Source organism: Heliangelus exortis, chromosome 22 (genome assembly GCF_036169615.1).
Source record: "Heliangelus exortis chromosome 22, bHelExo1.hap1, whole genome shotgun sequence".
Lineage (NCBI taxonomy): Eukaryota > Metazoa > Chordata > Aves > Apodiformes > Trochilidae > Heliangelus > Heliangelus exortis.
In genome coordinates, this window is record NC_092443.1 from 10,704,787 (window position 1) to 10,718,555 (window position 13,769).

The window sequence follows — 13,769 nt, forward strand, 5'->3', positions numbered from 1 at the left end:
TTTATTTTATTTAGTAATGAATTTGGCCCAAAGGGAACCCCGGGGACACCTGAGCCAAAAAAAAATCAGAGAAAATAGCAGAGAAAATAGCAGATAATACAAAATAATAGATAAATGTATGAATATGTAAATACATAAATAAAAATATGTAAATATACAAAAATATATGCACAAATATATAGATATATAAATATATGAATACAAAAATATATGCATTACATATTATTATATTATATATACTTATATAATATATATAAATAAAATAAATACAAAAATATATACCTACATATACATAAAGACATATAATTACATATATTTCTATATACATATATAAGCATATAAATATATAAACATATAAATACATAAATGCATCAATATGTAAATGTATAAATATATAAATATGCAAACGTATAAATGTAGAAATACATAAACATATAAATATACGATCAGAAATCCCAAATTTTTACCAAAATTTTACCCAAAATTCTTTTCTTACCCAAAATTCCCATTTTTCAACACCCGGGCCCCCTTTTGAACCCCAGATCCACGAATTTTTACGCCAAAAGCCCCCTTTTCTGGGTCCATTTTGCGGCTATTTGTTGCTTTTTGCCCGTTGGGCTCCGTTTTGGGGCATTTCATGACGATTCGGAGCGGATTTTGGGGGCATTTTTTTCGGTGTTTCCGGTCCTTCCTGCCGGCTTCCGGTCTACGTTTCCCAGCAGCCTTTGCGCGTCGCCTACAACTCCCGTCGTGCTTCGCGCCCGCCCCACTCCGCGGCACCGTCTCGCTTTCCGTGACGTCACCGCGTCTGCGCCGGAACCGGGAAAAAACGGAAAAAAGCGACCGCCAAAACCTTCCCAGTGTCTCCCAGTCCCTCCCACCTCTCCCCTCCCCCCTTAGTGACGTCACTACCCCTCCCCTCTCCGCGGCCCTCCACATCCGGGCCCTTCCCCCACTCGGAAGTGGCGGGTTCAAAAGGCGGAAGTCGGAGGGGGGGAGGGGAAGAGCTGCCATGGAGCGCGAGACCCCCCCGGACCTGAGGGTACCGGGACGGGAAACTGAGGCAGGGGGGGGAGGAACCAATTTGGGGGTTACCTAAAAGTTGGGGGGGTGACGACTCAATGGTGTGGGACCCATTTTGGGGGGACCTCGAGAGTGTGGGGCTCAATTTGGGGGGAACCAAAAGTTTGGGAGGGGAAACTGAGGCAAGGAGGAATGGAGGGGGAGGAAGGGACCCATTTTAGAGGGGACCTGGGGTTCGGAACCACTTTGGGGGGGAACCCCGGGAGTGTGGGACCCATTTTGGGGGGGAACCCAATGGTTCAGGAGGGGAAACTGAGGCACGGGGGGAGCGGGGGACCCATTTTAGGGGGGACCTGGGGGTCGAACCACTTTGGGGGGGACCCAAAAGTTCGGGACCCGATTTGGGGGGGACCACGGGGGTCGGAGGGGGACCCAAAGGTTCGGGAGGGGAAACTGAGGCACGGGACCCGGGGGTCGGAACCAGTTTGGGGCGGAGCCAAAAGTTCGAGGGGGGGGAAACTGAGTCGCGGGGGGGGGGGGGTGGGGTGTGGAACCCTGCGACCCGGAGGATTTGGGGGGGAGTTGGGGGTCCCGCCCCTGTCCCTCCCACGTGACCCTTTTTTTTTGGGGGGGGGGGGGAGGGGCGCGTGGTGGTGGTGACGGGGGGGGCGGGTTTCCTGGGGATGCATTTGGTGCGGACGCTGCTGGAGGAGGAACCGGAACTGAAGGAGCTGCGGGTGCTGGACCTGGAGGGACCCAAAGAGCTGCAACACCCGGGTGGGGAAAGGCGGAAGTGGGGCGGAAATGGGGAAATTGGGGGGGAATGGGAAAGTGGGGAAATTGGAGAGGAAATTGGTTCGGGAGGGGAAACTGAGGCACGGAGTGGGGAGGAAGTGGGGAAACTGAGGCACGGGGGACTCGACTGTGTTTCCGGGGGGGCGTTGTGTCCCCTTTTTTGGGGTCCCTCTTAACCCTCCCCCCTGTGTCCCTTCGCCCCCCAGACCCTCGCGTGCAGTGGCTCCGTGGGGATGTGGGGGACGCGGAGGCCGTGGGGCGGGCGCTGCGTGGGGCGGACGTCGTGTTCCACTGCGCAGGAAAAGTGGGGGTGGGGGAGGGGACCCCCCCCGGGGAGCTTGGGAGAGTGAATGTGCAGGGTGAGAGGAAATGGGGAGGAAGTGGGGGGGGGGGGGGGGGAGGTGGGGGGGGGCAGAGGAGGAAATCGGGGAAAAGGGGAGAAACTGGGATGGAATGGGAGGAAATGGAGGAAAATGGGGCTAGGAGGGGCAGAAATAGGGTAGGAATGGGATGGAATAGGGGAAATGGGGAGGAAGTAGGGGGGAAGTGGGAGGAAATGTGGGGAGGGGAGGGAATGGGGAGAAATGGAGAGGAAATGGGGTTGGGGGGGTAGGAATTGGGAGAAATGAGGAGGAAATTGATGAAAATGGGGAGGAAGTAGGGGGGAGTGGGAGGAAATAGGGGAAATGAGGAAATGGGGTAAAATGGAGAGGAAGTGGGGGGGAAATGGGTTCCTGTGGGTCCGGAGGGGTCTCTGGGAGTCCCCATGTCCCCCTCCATGCCCCCCCCGTGTCCCCCTCCCCCCAGGCACCCTCAATGTCCTCGCCGGGTGCCGCTCAGGGGGGGTCAAGGTCCTGATTTACACCAGTTCCATGGAGGTGGTGGGGCCAAACGCCCGTGGGGATCCCTTCCTCAGGTCCTGAACTGGGAGGGGCTGGGTGGGAACTGGGACACCCTGAGACAGACTGGGAGTGAACTGGGAAAGATTGGGGGCTACTGGGAGTGAACTGGGTGGGAACTGGGACACCCTGAGACAGACTGGGAGCTACTGGAGGGGAACTGGGAGGGACTGGGTGGCACCAGGAGGGTGGTGGGATGAACTGGGAGGGACTGGGGGAGAACTGGGAAGGATTGGGGGCTACTGGGAGGGACTGGGATTGGGGGGTTGGGGTCACTCCGGGGGGGAGTCACTCTGGGGTCAGGAAGAGGAGTGTTGGGGTCACTCGGGGTCACTCCGGTTTCACTCTGGTTTCAGGGGTGAGGAGCAGACCCCCTACCCCGTTCGCCATTCCCACCCCTATGGGCGCAGCAAAGCCCAAGCGGAAAGGAGGGTGCTGGAGGGGAACGGGATGGAGGTGGGGGAGGGGCAAGGGGGGGACCCCCAAGTGTGGGGTGGGGGTTGGGGGTCCCCTGGGTGCTCACCGCCCCCCCCCCGCCCCCGAGTCCTCCATTGTTCCCATTGTCCCCCTTCTGGAGGGAGAGGGGGAGGGGAGTGGGAGATGGGGAGGTTGGGGGGGGTTCCCCTGGGTGCTCACACCCCCTCCCCCCCCTGTGTCCCCATTGTCCACCCCATTGTTCCCGGTGGGGGGGGAGGTGGGGAGGGGGGGGCTGGGGGTGGGACCCACAACTGGGGGGAGAGGGGAACCCCCCCCCTTCAGGACCCGCAAGTGGGAGGGGGTGGTCCCCCTGAGTGTTCACTCCCCCACTCCCCCCCATGTCCCCCATTGCCCCCCAAGTATGGGGGTCCCCAGGTGCTCCCCCCATCTTCCCCCAGGTTTTGGGGTGGTCCCTGGGTGCTCACCCTCCCCCCTCTGTTGCCCCCTAGGTTTTTGGGGGGGGGTCCCTTGTGTCCCTGTCCCTGCGCCCCACAGGGATCTATGGGGAGGGGGATCCCCTCCTGGCACGGATCTACCGGGAGGGCAAAGCCCGGGGGTGGCTGCCCCACACCCTGCCCCCCAACGCAGAGCACGGACGGGTGTATGTGGGTGAGACCCCAAAAACCCCCATAGTGACCCCAAAATGCCATGGACTGACCCCAAAACCCCATGGAGTGACTCCAAAACCCCCCAAAACCTCATGGAAGTACCCCAAAACCCCCATAGTGACCCCAAAACACCTCCAAAACCTTGTGGAGTGACCCCAAACCCTCATGGACTGACGCCAAAACCCCCTGAACCATAGAGTGACCCCGAAAACCCCAGTGACCCCAGACAGTAGCGCCCAGTTCACCCCAGCTTCCTCCCAGTCCCTCCCAGTAGCCCCCAAGCCTCCCTAGTTCCCTCCCAGTAACTCCCAGTCCACTCCAGTGCCCTCCTGCTATATCCCAGTCTCCAACCGTTCCCCTACCCCACATCTGCCCCATAGATCACCCCATTTCCTCCCAATTTCATCCCCTTCCTACCCCATTTCCTCCCCTCCCAACTTCATTTTTTTCCATTTCCCCCCCTTTCTTCCTTTTTCCCCATTTCCTCCCCTTTCTAACTTGTATTTTCCCCATTTCCTCTACTTCCTAACCCATTTCCTCCCCTCCCAACCCCATTTTTTGCCATTTCTTCCCCATTTTCTCCCTATTCCCCTCCCTCTCCTCCCAACCCCATTTTCCCCATTTCCTCCCCTCCCAACTCCTTTTTTTCCACATTTCCCCCATTTCCTGCCCATTTTCCCCCATTTCCTCTCCCATTTCCTGCATTTCCTCCCCTTTTTACCCCATTTCCTCCTCATTTTCCCCATTTCCTCCTTTTTCCCTCATTTCATCCCCACTTCCTCCCCTTCCTACCCCATTTCCACCATTCCTCACCATTTCAATTTTCTCCATTTCCTCCCCATTTCACCCCATTTTCCCTATTTTCCTCTTTTTCCTCCCTTTTCCTCCCATTCCTCACCATTTCCTCTCCATTTTCTCCCATTTCCTCTTCTCCCAACCCCATTTCTTCCCCATTTGCTGCCCATTTTCCTCCATTTCCTCCCCTCACAAACCCATTTTTTGCCATTTCCTCCCCATTTCCCCACTTTCCCAGGAAATGTCTCCTGGCTCCACCTCCTTGCCGCCCGTTCTGCTCTGTCCCGCCCGGAGCTGCTGGGGGGGGAAGTTTTTTTCTGTTCTGATTTTTCCCCTTTCCTCCCTTACGACGTTTTCAACTTCCGGCTCCTGGGGCTGCCCCTGGGGGGTCACTTCCTGCCCCGTTTCCTCCTCCTCCTCTGGGCCCACCTCAACTCCTTCCTCACCCGTTTCCTCCCCCACTACTGCCCCCTCCTCACCCCTCGCACCTTGGCCCTCGCTTCTGCCCCCTTCACCGTCCGCAGCTCCAAGGCCCAAAGGCTCCTGGGATATCGGCCCCGGTATTCCTGGGAAGAGGCCCGGGAAAGAACCTGGAAGTGGAGCCGGAGCTTGGTTTGAGAGAAACACCCCGGAAACACCCCGGAAATGCCCAGAAACCCCACAGAAATACCCGGAAAAAAATGGAAACCCCAAGAAATACCCGGAAATACCCCGGAAGTATGCGGAAACACCTCAGAAATACCCAGAAACACCCGGAAATATGCAGAAATACATGGAAATACATGGAAATACCCTGGAAATACACGGAAATATCACAGAAATGCGTGGAAACATCCTGGAAACACCCAGAAATACCCGGAGATATTCAGGAAACAGCCCGGAATTACGCAGGAATACTTGGAGACACCCGAAAATACCTGGAAACACCCCAGAAATATGCAGAAACACCTGAGAAACACACAGGAAAACCCCAGGATCGGGGGAATCTGGATTGGGGGGGGAAAACGGAGGTTGGGGTAATAAAGGAGGTGATTCGGATTAGGGGTTGGGTATAATTCGGATTGAAGATGGATTCAAGACTAAATTTTGGCTTCTACACAAAGTGTTCATACAGATCAGGGTTTGGCTCTAATCTGGATCCAAAATGGATTCCAGATTGGGATTTGATTCCCACACCAATAAAAGAGTTGATTCAGATTGGGATTTTGTTCAAATCCGGATCCAAGATGGGATCTGGGTGGGGATTTTGGCTTTTACACCAATTAAGGAGTGGATTCAGATTGGGATTTGGCTCTAATCCAGATCCAAATGGATTCCAGACCCAATTTTGGCTTCTTGATTTGATTCACATGGGGATTTGGGTCCAATCCAGATTAAACATGGATTCCAGACTATGATCTGACTTCCACACCCAATCCAGATCCAGAATGGGGCCCAGAGCAGAATTTGTTTCCAGTCCAGATCTGGAATGGAATCCAGACCAGGATTCTGTTCCAGTCTGGATCCAGAATGGGATCCACAGCTCAATTTGGTTCCAACCCAGATCCACAATAGGAATCTGACCAGGATTTAGACCACAATCCGGTTCCAATCCAGATTAAAAATGGGATCCAGGCCAGGATTTTGGTGCAATCTGCATCCAGAATAGGAATCAGATCAGAATCCAGACCAGAATTCAGTTCCAATCTGGATCCTGATCACAATTGGGTTCCAATCCCGATCCACAACAGGAGTCAGAGCAGGATCTAGACCAGGATTCAGTTCCAATCCGGATCCAGAATGGAATCCAAACCAGGATTAGGGTCCAATCCATATGCAGATTAGGAGTCAAGCCTGGATTTGGGCCACAGTCCAGTTCCAAACTGGATTTTAAGTGGGACCCAGACAGGGATTCGGTTCCAATCCGGATCCAGAATGGGGCCCAGATTCCAATTTGGTTCCAATCCAGATCCAGCCCAGGGTTCCATCCTTATCCCAATCCCAACCGTAATCCAGCCTGAGATTCCATTCCACTCCAGATCCTTTTTCCCCAGTGGGTGTGGCAGTGGGCATGTCCCTGCGCTGACCCCACCCCTCCCCCTTTTCCCCATCCTGCCCCCTTTGGCCCCGCCCATTTTCCCAGGGGAGGACTTATGTACCCAGTGAGGGGGGAGGGGGGAGAATTTCCCCAATTCCTGGGTCCCTTTTTTTAGTCCTCAGACCCCCGGGTCCCCGCCCTCACCCTTCCCTTTTTTTCCCCCCCTCCAAGATGGCGCTGGGGCTGTTGGAGCTGCTCAGGAGGGGCCTCCCTCTGGGCTCTTCCCCTTGGTATTTCCTCCTTGCTATTCGCCTCCTTGCCCTCAGCCTGGCCCAGGGGGTGTGGCTGGGACCCCCCAGTGACCTGGTCTGCGATTGGGCCACCCCAACCCCTCCTTCCCCCCCCCCCCACCCCTGAGCATTGCCATCTCTGCCTTGCCCTCTGCTCCGTCCAGGTCTCCCCCCCCCATTATGGCTGCCCTGGGGGTCTCCTCCTTGCTCCTCACCCTCCTCCCCATCACCCTCCACCACCTCCTCCACCCCTGCCCCTCCCCCCACAACATGGGTGATGGCAACACCTGGGGCTCCAACATGGCCGACGAGCATGATGTGGGCCCCTCCGCTGGCAACATGGCCACCAGGCATCGTCATGTGGCTGCTGGGCACCACGACATCACCAACATGGCTGCCGACAACATGGCCGCTGGGGGTTTCAACATGGCCGCCAGGCACCACACCATGGCTGCTGGGCCTTCCAAGATGGCCACCGGGCACCCCAACATGGCTGCTGGGCAGCCCAACATGGCTGCTGAGAGCTTCAATATGGCCACCAACAGCACTAACATGGCCGCTGAGGTCTCCATGGCCAACAAGACAGCCACTGGTCCTTCCAAGGTGGCTGCCAAGGCCACCAAGATGGCTTCGGGGGCTTCCAAGATGGCACCCGGCCCCGCTCTCCTCATCCCCCTCACCCAATCAAGAGGCGCCTCCAAGATGGCGGCGGGCTGGTGTGCGTGGCTGTGGGCGGGGTCAGCTGCCATCTTGGCGCTGGGGGAGGGGGCGGTGCTTTGGACCTTGATTGGCTGCTGGGGCCCCTGGGGCACCCCCATTGGCTGTGGGGTCCCCCCTGCCCCCTATTGGCCTGTGCTGACCCCACTTCCCAAGCCAAGATGGCGGTGGCGGTGGGTGTGGCCACCTCTGCTGCCGCCTCATTGGCTGCCGCCCTTGGGGAGGTGCTGTGGGCGGCCATCTTGGCATGGCAGCCATCTTGAAAAGGGCGGGGTGAGGGGGGGATGGGGTGGCCATCTTGGATTTTTGGGGGTTAATGGGCTGGGGAGGTTGGTTAGCTGGTTAGTTAACCCACTGGTTGGTTAGCTGGTTAGTGGATGGTCAGCTGGGCACCTGGTAGGTTGGTTAGTTGTCTGGTTAGTTGATTGGGTGGTTGGTTACCTGGTTAGGTGATTGCTTAGGTGATTGGTTAGCTGATTACTGGTCAGCTAGCCAGCTGGTGAGGTGGTTACCTGCTTGGTTAGTTGGTCAGCTGGTGGGTTGGTTAGGCAGGAGATGGGTTGGGATGGGGGCAGGATGACTAGTTAGCTGCTGGTTGGTGAGCTGGTTAGTTGCTGAGCTGGTTAGTTGGTTAGTTGACTGGCTGGTTGGTTGGTTAGCTGGTTAGCTGGCTAAAAGGTTGGGTTGTGAGCTGGATGATTGGTTAGCTGGTTATCAGCTGGTCAGTTAGTTGGTCAGCTGGTTGGTTAGTTGTCAGCTGGTTAGTGCTGGGCCACCATCTCCAGTAGTGCCCAGTGTGCTCCCTGTCTCTCCCAGTTCCCTCCCAATCCACCCCCAGTAGCTCCCAGTTCATTCCAGCTCCCTCCCAGGATTTCCCAGGCCCTCCAAGTTCACTCCCAGTAGCCCCCAGTCCTCCCCAGTTCCCTCCCAGTAATTCCCAGTATGGCTCAGTGTGTCCCAGTTCACTCCTAATCCCCTCCCAGTACCACCTAGTAGCTCCCAGTCCCTCAGTCTACCTCAGTTCCCCTCCAGTAGCCCCCAGTCCACCCCAGTAGCTCCCAGTTCCCCTCCAGTAGCTCCCAGTCCACTCCAGTGCTCTCTTGGCATGTCCCAGTCTGCCCCAGTTCATTTCCAGTCCCCTCTCAGTACCCCCCAGCAGCTCCCAGTATACCCCAGTGCGTCCTGCCTCACTCCCAGTAGCTCCGTGCCCTTCCTGTCCACCCCCAGTTCACCCCAGTCCCTCCCAGCAGCTCCCAGTATATTCCACCGCATCCCAGTAGCTCCCAGTGCCTTCTCAGAGCCTTCCAGTAGCTCCCAGTTCCCTCCCTGTAACTCCCAGTTCCTTCCTAGAACATCCTACTCCGTACCAGTCCGCCCCCAGTCCCCTTCCAATAGCTTACAATCCCTTCCAATTCCCTCCTGGTCCAGTGCCCCCTAAGTACATCCCACTGCACCCCAGTAGCTCCCAGTTCCCCTCCAGCAGCTCCCAGGTCCCTCCCAGTACATCCCACTGCACTCCAGTCCACCCCCAATACCTCCCAGTCCGTCCCAATATATCCCAGTATGTCCCAGTCCCCTCCCAGTAGCTCACACTTCCAGCAGCTTTCAGTTCACTCCAGTGCCCTCCCAGAATATCCCACTGTATCCCAGTCCACCCCCAGTAGCTCCCAGCCCCCTCTTAATATCCCAGTATGTCCCAGTTCAGCCCTAGTAGCTCCCGTTCCACTCCCAGTTCCCCCCACCCCCCTCCCAGTATATCCCACTGTATCCCAGTCCACCCCCAGTAGCTCCCCAGTTCACCTCAGTTCCCTGCTAGTGCCTCCCAGTTCATCCCAGTCCCTCCCAACATATCCCAGTGTCTCCCAGTTCATCCCAGTAGCCCCATACTGGGGGGACACAAAGGAGGGGGACGTAGGGGGATGATGGGGACCCCAGGAGATGCCACTAGGAGGGCACTGGGATGAACTGGGGAGCGCCTGGGCTCGGGGTCCCTTTAAACCCTGCAATCGATTCATTTCACCCCAAAAAAACCCCACCCGAATTAAACCCATTTCCCGCTCCAAAATCGAAATTAAAGATTCAGAGAAATTAAAAAATAAAACTAAAAATGTTCTTAAGATTTAAAAAGGCGAAATAAAAAATTTATATAAGGAGAGAAACAACAAAAATCGAAACATTTTCAGCACTGAGAAGCTCCTGTGAGGAAAATAACGCTCAAAGTCACTGAAAAACCTGCGGAAAATAACAAAAAAAAAGACAAAAATTGAAGAAAATATAAATTAGTCTTTATTTAATTAAATTCGATGGGTTTAAAGTATTTTTAAGCGATTTTCAAGCGGTTTGACAGAAGGGCGGGGAAGCGGGCATGGTGGTGGTGGTGGGGGGTGACAAGAAAGCGGCAAAACTGAGAGAAAAAATCCCCCGATTTCACTCGAACACCCCCAAAACCGCTTTAAAATTATGGAAATTATCTCAGAACTTTAAAAATATATATTTTAAATTAAATTATGAGGAAAAACGACATCAAAACCTTTAACCCAACGCTGGCTTCGCCTGAGGCGGCCGAACCGGGATCCTTTAATCCCCCTCCAGGGACCGCAAAAATAACCCCAAAAAATCCTGGGAACCCCCCCGAAAAAAACTTCGAGGACCCCAAAAAACCCTCGAGGACCACAAAACGAACCCGGGGGCCCCGAAAATTTCCCCGGGGGACCCCAAAATCGCCCGCGGTCCCTGCACGGCGCCGCAAACTCCCGGGAGGTTCCCGCCCGGCGCCCTCTGAGGCCTCCGCTCACTCCCTAGGGTGAAGGTGAAGCCTCCAAGTTCCTCCCTTTATCGCCCCCTGGCTCGGCAATCGCGATATTGCGGGGATATCGCGATAACGCCACTCTCCCCACCGGTTACCGCTACGATGCGATCGCTCCGGCGTCCCAGCGCGAACTGAGGCGCTCGAGGGGAGGTGCTGCCACCCCCTCCGCCAGCCAAGCCCCGCCCCCTGCCGCTTCCTATTAGCCGCTGCGCAGAGAAGGGGCGTGGTCAGGGCCCGCTGACCAATACGAGGGCTCCGAAGAAGGGGGCGAGGCCGACGTGGAGGGCGGGACCTATATAAAGGGGTGAGGGGCTCTTCCGTGGGGAGATCAGGGCTCTACAAATTGGGGGCTGGGCTCGTAAAGTGGCGGCCGGAAGTGAAGGGGGCGGGGAGGTTGGGGGGGGAACGGGGACGGCGCGGATTGGTGACGCAATCGTGGAGACCCAGCCAGCGCCGCCGTTTTTGGGGCCTTTATTCAAAAAATTAGAGGGGGTGGGGTGGGGTGGGGAGGTGAAATGTGCCCGAAATGTCCCAAAAAAAGGCGCGGTCAAAGGTCACTTGTGGCCTCGCGGAGGGGGCAGAGGGCAAAGGGGGAGGGAGAGGCCCCCGGGGAGAGGGTTGGGGGGGAGGCTTGGCCGTCCTAGGAAAAATCGGGGGGGATCCCAGACGAGGTTTGGGGGGGGGCCTCGGGAATTTGGAGAAGGGGTCTGTGGGGGGCCCTGGGGGGTTGGGAAGGGGGCTGGAGGGGGGCTTGGGGGTCCCGGTGGGGGGGGGGTTGGAGGTCCCAGGGGGGGTCTGAGTAATTTGGGGAGGGGCTTGAGGGGGTCGCCTAGGGGGTTCCCCAATTTTGGGGGGGGGGGTGTCTCTAGGGGGCGGGGCTGCATCCCCCCCCCAGGCTGCCACGTGACATCTCGGCTCCACCCCCTTTTCCCTCTCCCCAGTGCTGGAGGCACTGGAAGCCACGCAGGAGTGGGAGAGCCACGTCATGTCGCAGGTGGCCACTGGGGGAGGGGACAACTAAGGATACGCCCGCCACGCAGACCACGCCCACAACCCACCAAGCCACACCCCCCCCCCCAGAATCCCTCTCACTCCGCCTTAATAGACCCCTATGGGACTTAAACTGCCCCTAAGCCCGGCCCACAAACCCCAGACCACGCCCACCACGCATAGACCACACTCACAAGCCGTCAAGTCAGGCTCCTTTGTCGCTAAGCCACGCCCCCTCCCACCCCCAGGTTCCTTCATTCTACCACTTTGGGAACCCTGCTTACTGCAGGCCCCTAAACCCCGCCCACCCCCTCCAGACCACGCCCGCAAGACCAGAGCCACGCCCATACCATGCACACTCCCAGGTCACGCCCCCAGTCATAAGCCACGCCCCCTCCCATTTCCCTCCTTTTTCCATTGACTCCAATGGGTGTTAAGGAGCCCCAAGCCCCACCCACTCCCCGAATCCACGCCCCTTCCATAAGTCTCACCCACCCTAAATCACGCCCAGTCCAATCCACATCCATAACGTTTAGACCATGCCCTCTGCCCTAAGTCACGCCCCTTCCATCCCTTTCCCATTGACCCCTATGCGGGTCAAGGAGCCCCAAGCACTGCCCCCTCCCCAAGACATGCCCACTCTAAAGCCACGCCCATATTTGCCAGAACACGCCCCCTCCCTCTAAGCCACGCCCCTTCCCTCCTTCTCCCATTGACTCCTATGGGGGGGGTAAGGAGATCCAAACCCCGCCCACTCCCAAGCCCCATAACCTTCCCTTAGCCCCGCCCCAATTAAAGCCTTCAATTGCCTTAATTACAGTCGTTAGCATTAGCGCCTAATGCATATTAATGAGCCATTAATTACCCCGCCCCGGCTTAATGGATCCTGCAGGAAGTGCCCACCCCTCTCCCAGGTATTAATTAATTAACCCCGGGGCCTTCATTACCAGACATGAATATTAATAAATCCCCGTGCATGTTAATGAGCTTTTAATTATGCAAATGAGGGGTTAATTACCATAGCCCGTCCCCTGCACGAAGTATTTGAGGGCCTCGATCAGGTGGGCGGGCTGGGAGCAAGGGGTTACGTGACTGATGCATGACCTCTGTGTGACCCCACTGTGACCTCTGTGTGACCCCTGTGTGACCCCGCCATAATCTGTGACCCTGTTTGACTCCACGGTGACCTATGACCCCACCATGACCTTTGTGTGGCCTCTATGTGGACCCTTTTGACCCCTGTGTGGTCCCTCCTTGACACCCCATGACTGGCCCTGTCTGCCATCTGGGAAGGGGCAAAGATCAAAGGTTACAGGAGGGTCAAAGGTCACCTTTGTTTGGGTGTGGTCTGCTTTGGCTTTGCACTCGACCTGTGGGGAACAGGGATGAACTGGGAAGGGATTGGGGGGGACTGGAAGGGATTCCGAACAAAACCAGTCAAGGTTAGGAAGGGGATAATGGGTCAAGGAGGAGTCAAGGGGTCACTCAGGGGTCACAGGGTCAAGGAAAGGTCAGTGAGGTCAAGGAGGGGTCATTGGGGTCAACTGGAGGTAAATGGAGTTAAGAAAAGGTCAATGGGCTTAAGGGTTGGAAGGGGATAAAGGATCAAGGAGGGGTCAAGGGGGCTCAATGGAAGGGGTCAATGGGGTCAACTGGGGAAGGGTCAATGGGTTTGAAGGGGTCACCAGTGGGGTCACCAGCAGGGTCACTGGGGTCAATATGGGGTCAAGGAGGGGTCAAGAGGAGCAGCGGTAATGGGGGAGGGACGAACTGGGGGTCAGGGAGGTTCTGGAAGGTGAGAGGTGAAAGGTCAAGACCCACCCAGAAGGGTACCGGGGGGCCCTTTCCTCCATGCCGGGGGGGTCGAGGTGAACGGTGAGGAAGTTCTGGGCAATTTCCTTCATCTCAGGGTGGGCGAAGAGGGGGGCGAAGCAGGAGGAGTCTGGGGGGGGGAGGAGCAGGAACAATGGAAACCGCCATGACTTCCGGGGAAACCCCCCCAACTTCCAGCTGCCACTCACGGGTGTGCCCCACGACCAGGGCCAGGCTGTCCTCTCAAAGGTGACTCTGGCCAAGCTGTGTGGGGTTTCCAACAGCGCCCCCTGGCAGACGGGAGGACCCCTCAGGAGGGGAGCAACCCCCCAGACCCCACCACCCACCCCAAGCCAGTGCGATGCTTGATGACCCAATTTAGTCTTCTTAACGCCAAAAAAAAGGCTCTTTTGGCACTATTTTTGCCCAAAATGGCCACTTTTCAATCCAAAATTTCCAGTTTTGACCCAAATTCCCCTTTTTTAACCCTAAAATTTGAGTCGTTTCACCCAATTTTACCCCAAATCTGCACTTTTT

General features: G+C 56.5%; 1 protein-coding gene across 3 annotated transcripts; it reads left to right on the plus strand.

Moving 5' to 3' along the window:
- Window positions 1-996: 996 nt before the first annotated feature.
- HSD3B7 (hydroxy-delta-5-steroid dehydrogenase, 3 beta- and steroid delta-isomerase 7) lies at window positions 997-5,991 on the plus strand. Of its 3 annotated transcripts, XM_071766107.1 has the most exons (7): window positions 997-1,042; window positions 1,665-1,800; window positions 2,025-2,177; window positions 2,626-2,734; window positions 3,074-3,173; window positions 3,644-3,803; window positions 4,836-5,390. In XM_071766107.1, exons 1-7 carry the CDS (start codon window positions 1,013-1,015, stop codon window positions 5,213-5,215), a joined length of 1,068 nt encoding a protein of 355 aa, XP_071622208.1. In that variant the 5' UTR covers window positions 997-1,012; the 3' UTR covers window positions 5,216-5,390. The 3 variants fall into 3 exon arrangements, with proteins under 3 accessions (XP_071622208.1, XP_071622207.1, XP_071622209.1); XM_071766106.1 differs by lacking the exon at window positions 2,626-2,734 and having other exon boundaries at window positions 4,836-5,991; XM_071766108.1 differs by lacking the exons at window positions 2,025-2,177; window positions 2,626-2,734; window positions 3,074-3,173 and having other exon boundaries at window positions 3,644-3,795; window positions 4,836-5,991.
- The last annotated feature ends 7,778 nt before the right edge of the window (window positions 5,992-13,769 follow it).

What these genes read in the sequence shown, in the direction of transcription:
- HSD3B7 (XM_071766106.1), top strand. Translation starts at nt 1,013, where the DNA reads ATGGAGCGCGAGACCCCCCCGGACCTGAGG. An exon ending in TGGAGGGGAACGGGATGGAG is followed by an intron (nt 3,174 to 3,643) that starts GTGGGGGAGGGG and finishes GTTGCCCCCTAG; the next exon opens with GTTTTTGGGGGGGGGTCCCT. An exon ending in GCACGGACGGGTGTATGTGG is followed by an intron (nt 3,804 to 4,835) that starts GTGAGACCCCAA and finishes CCACTTTCCCAG; the next exon opens with GAAATGTCTCCTGGCTCCAC.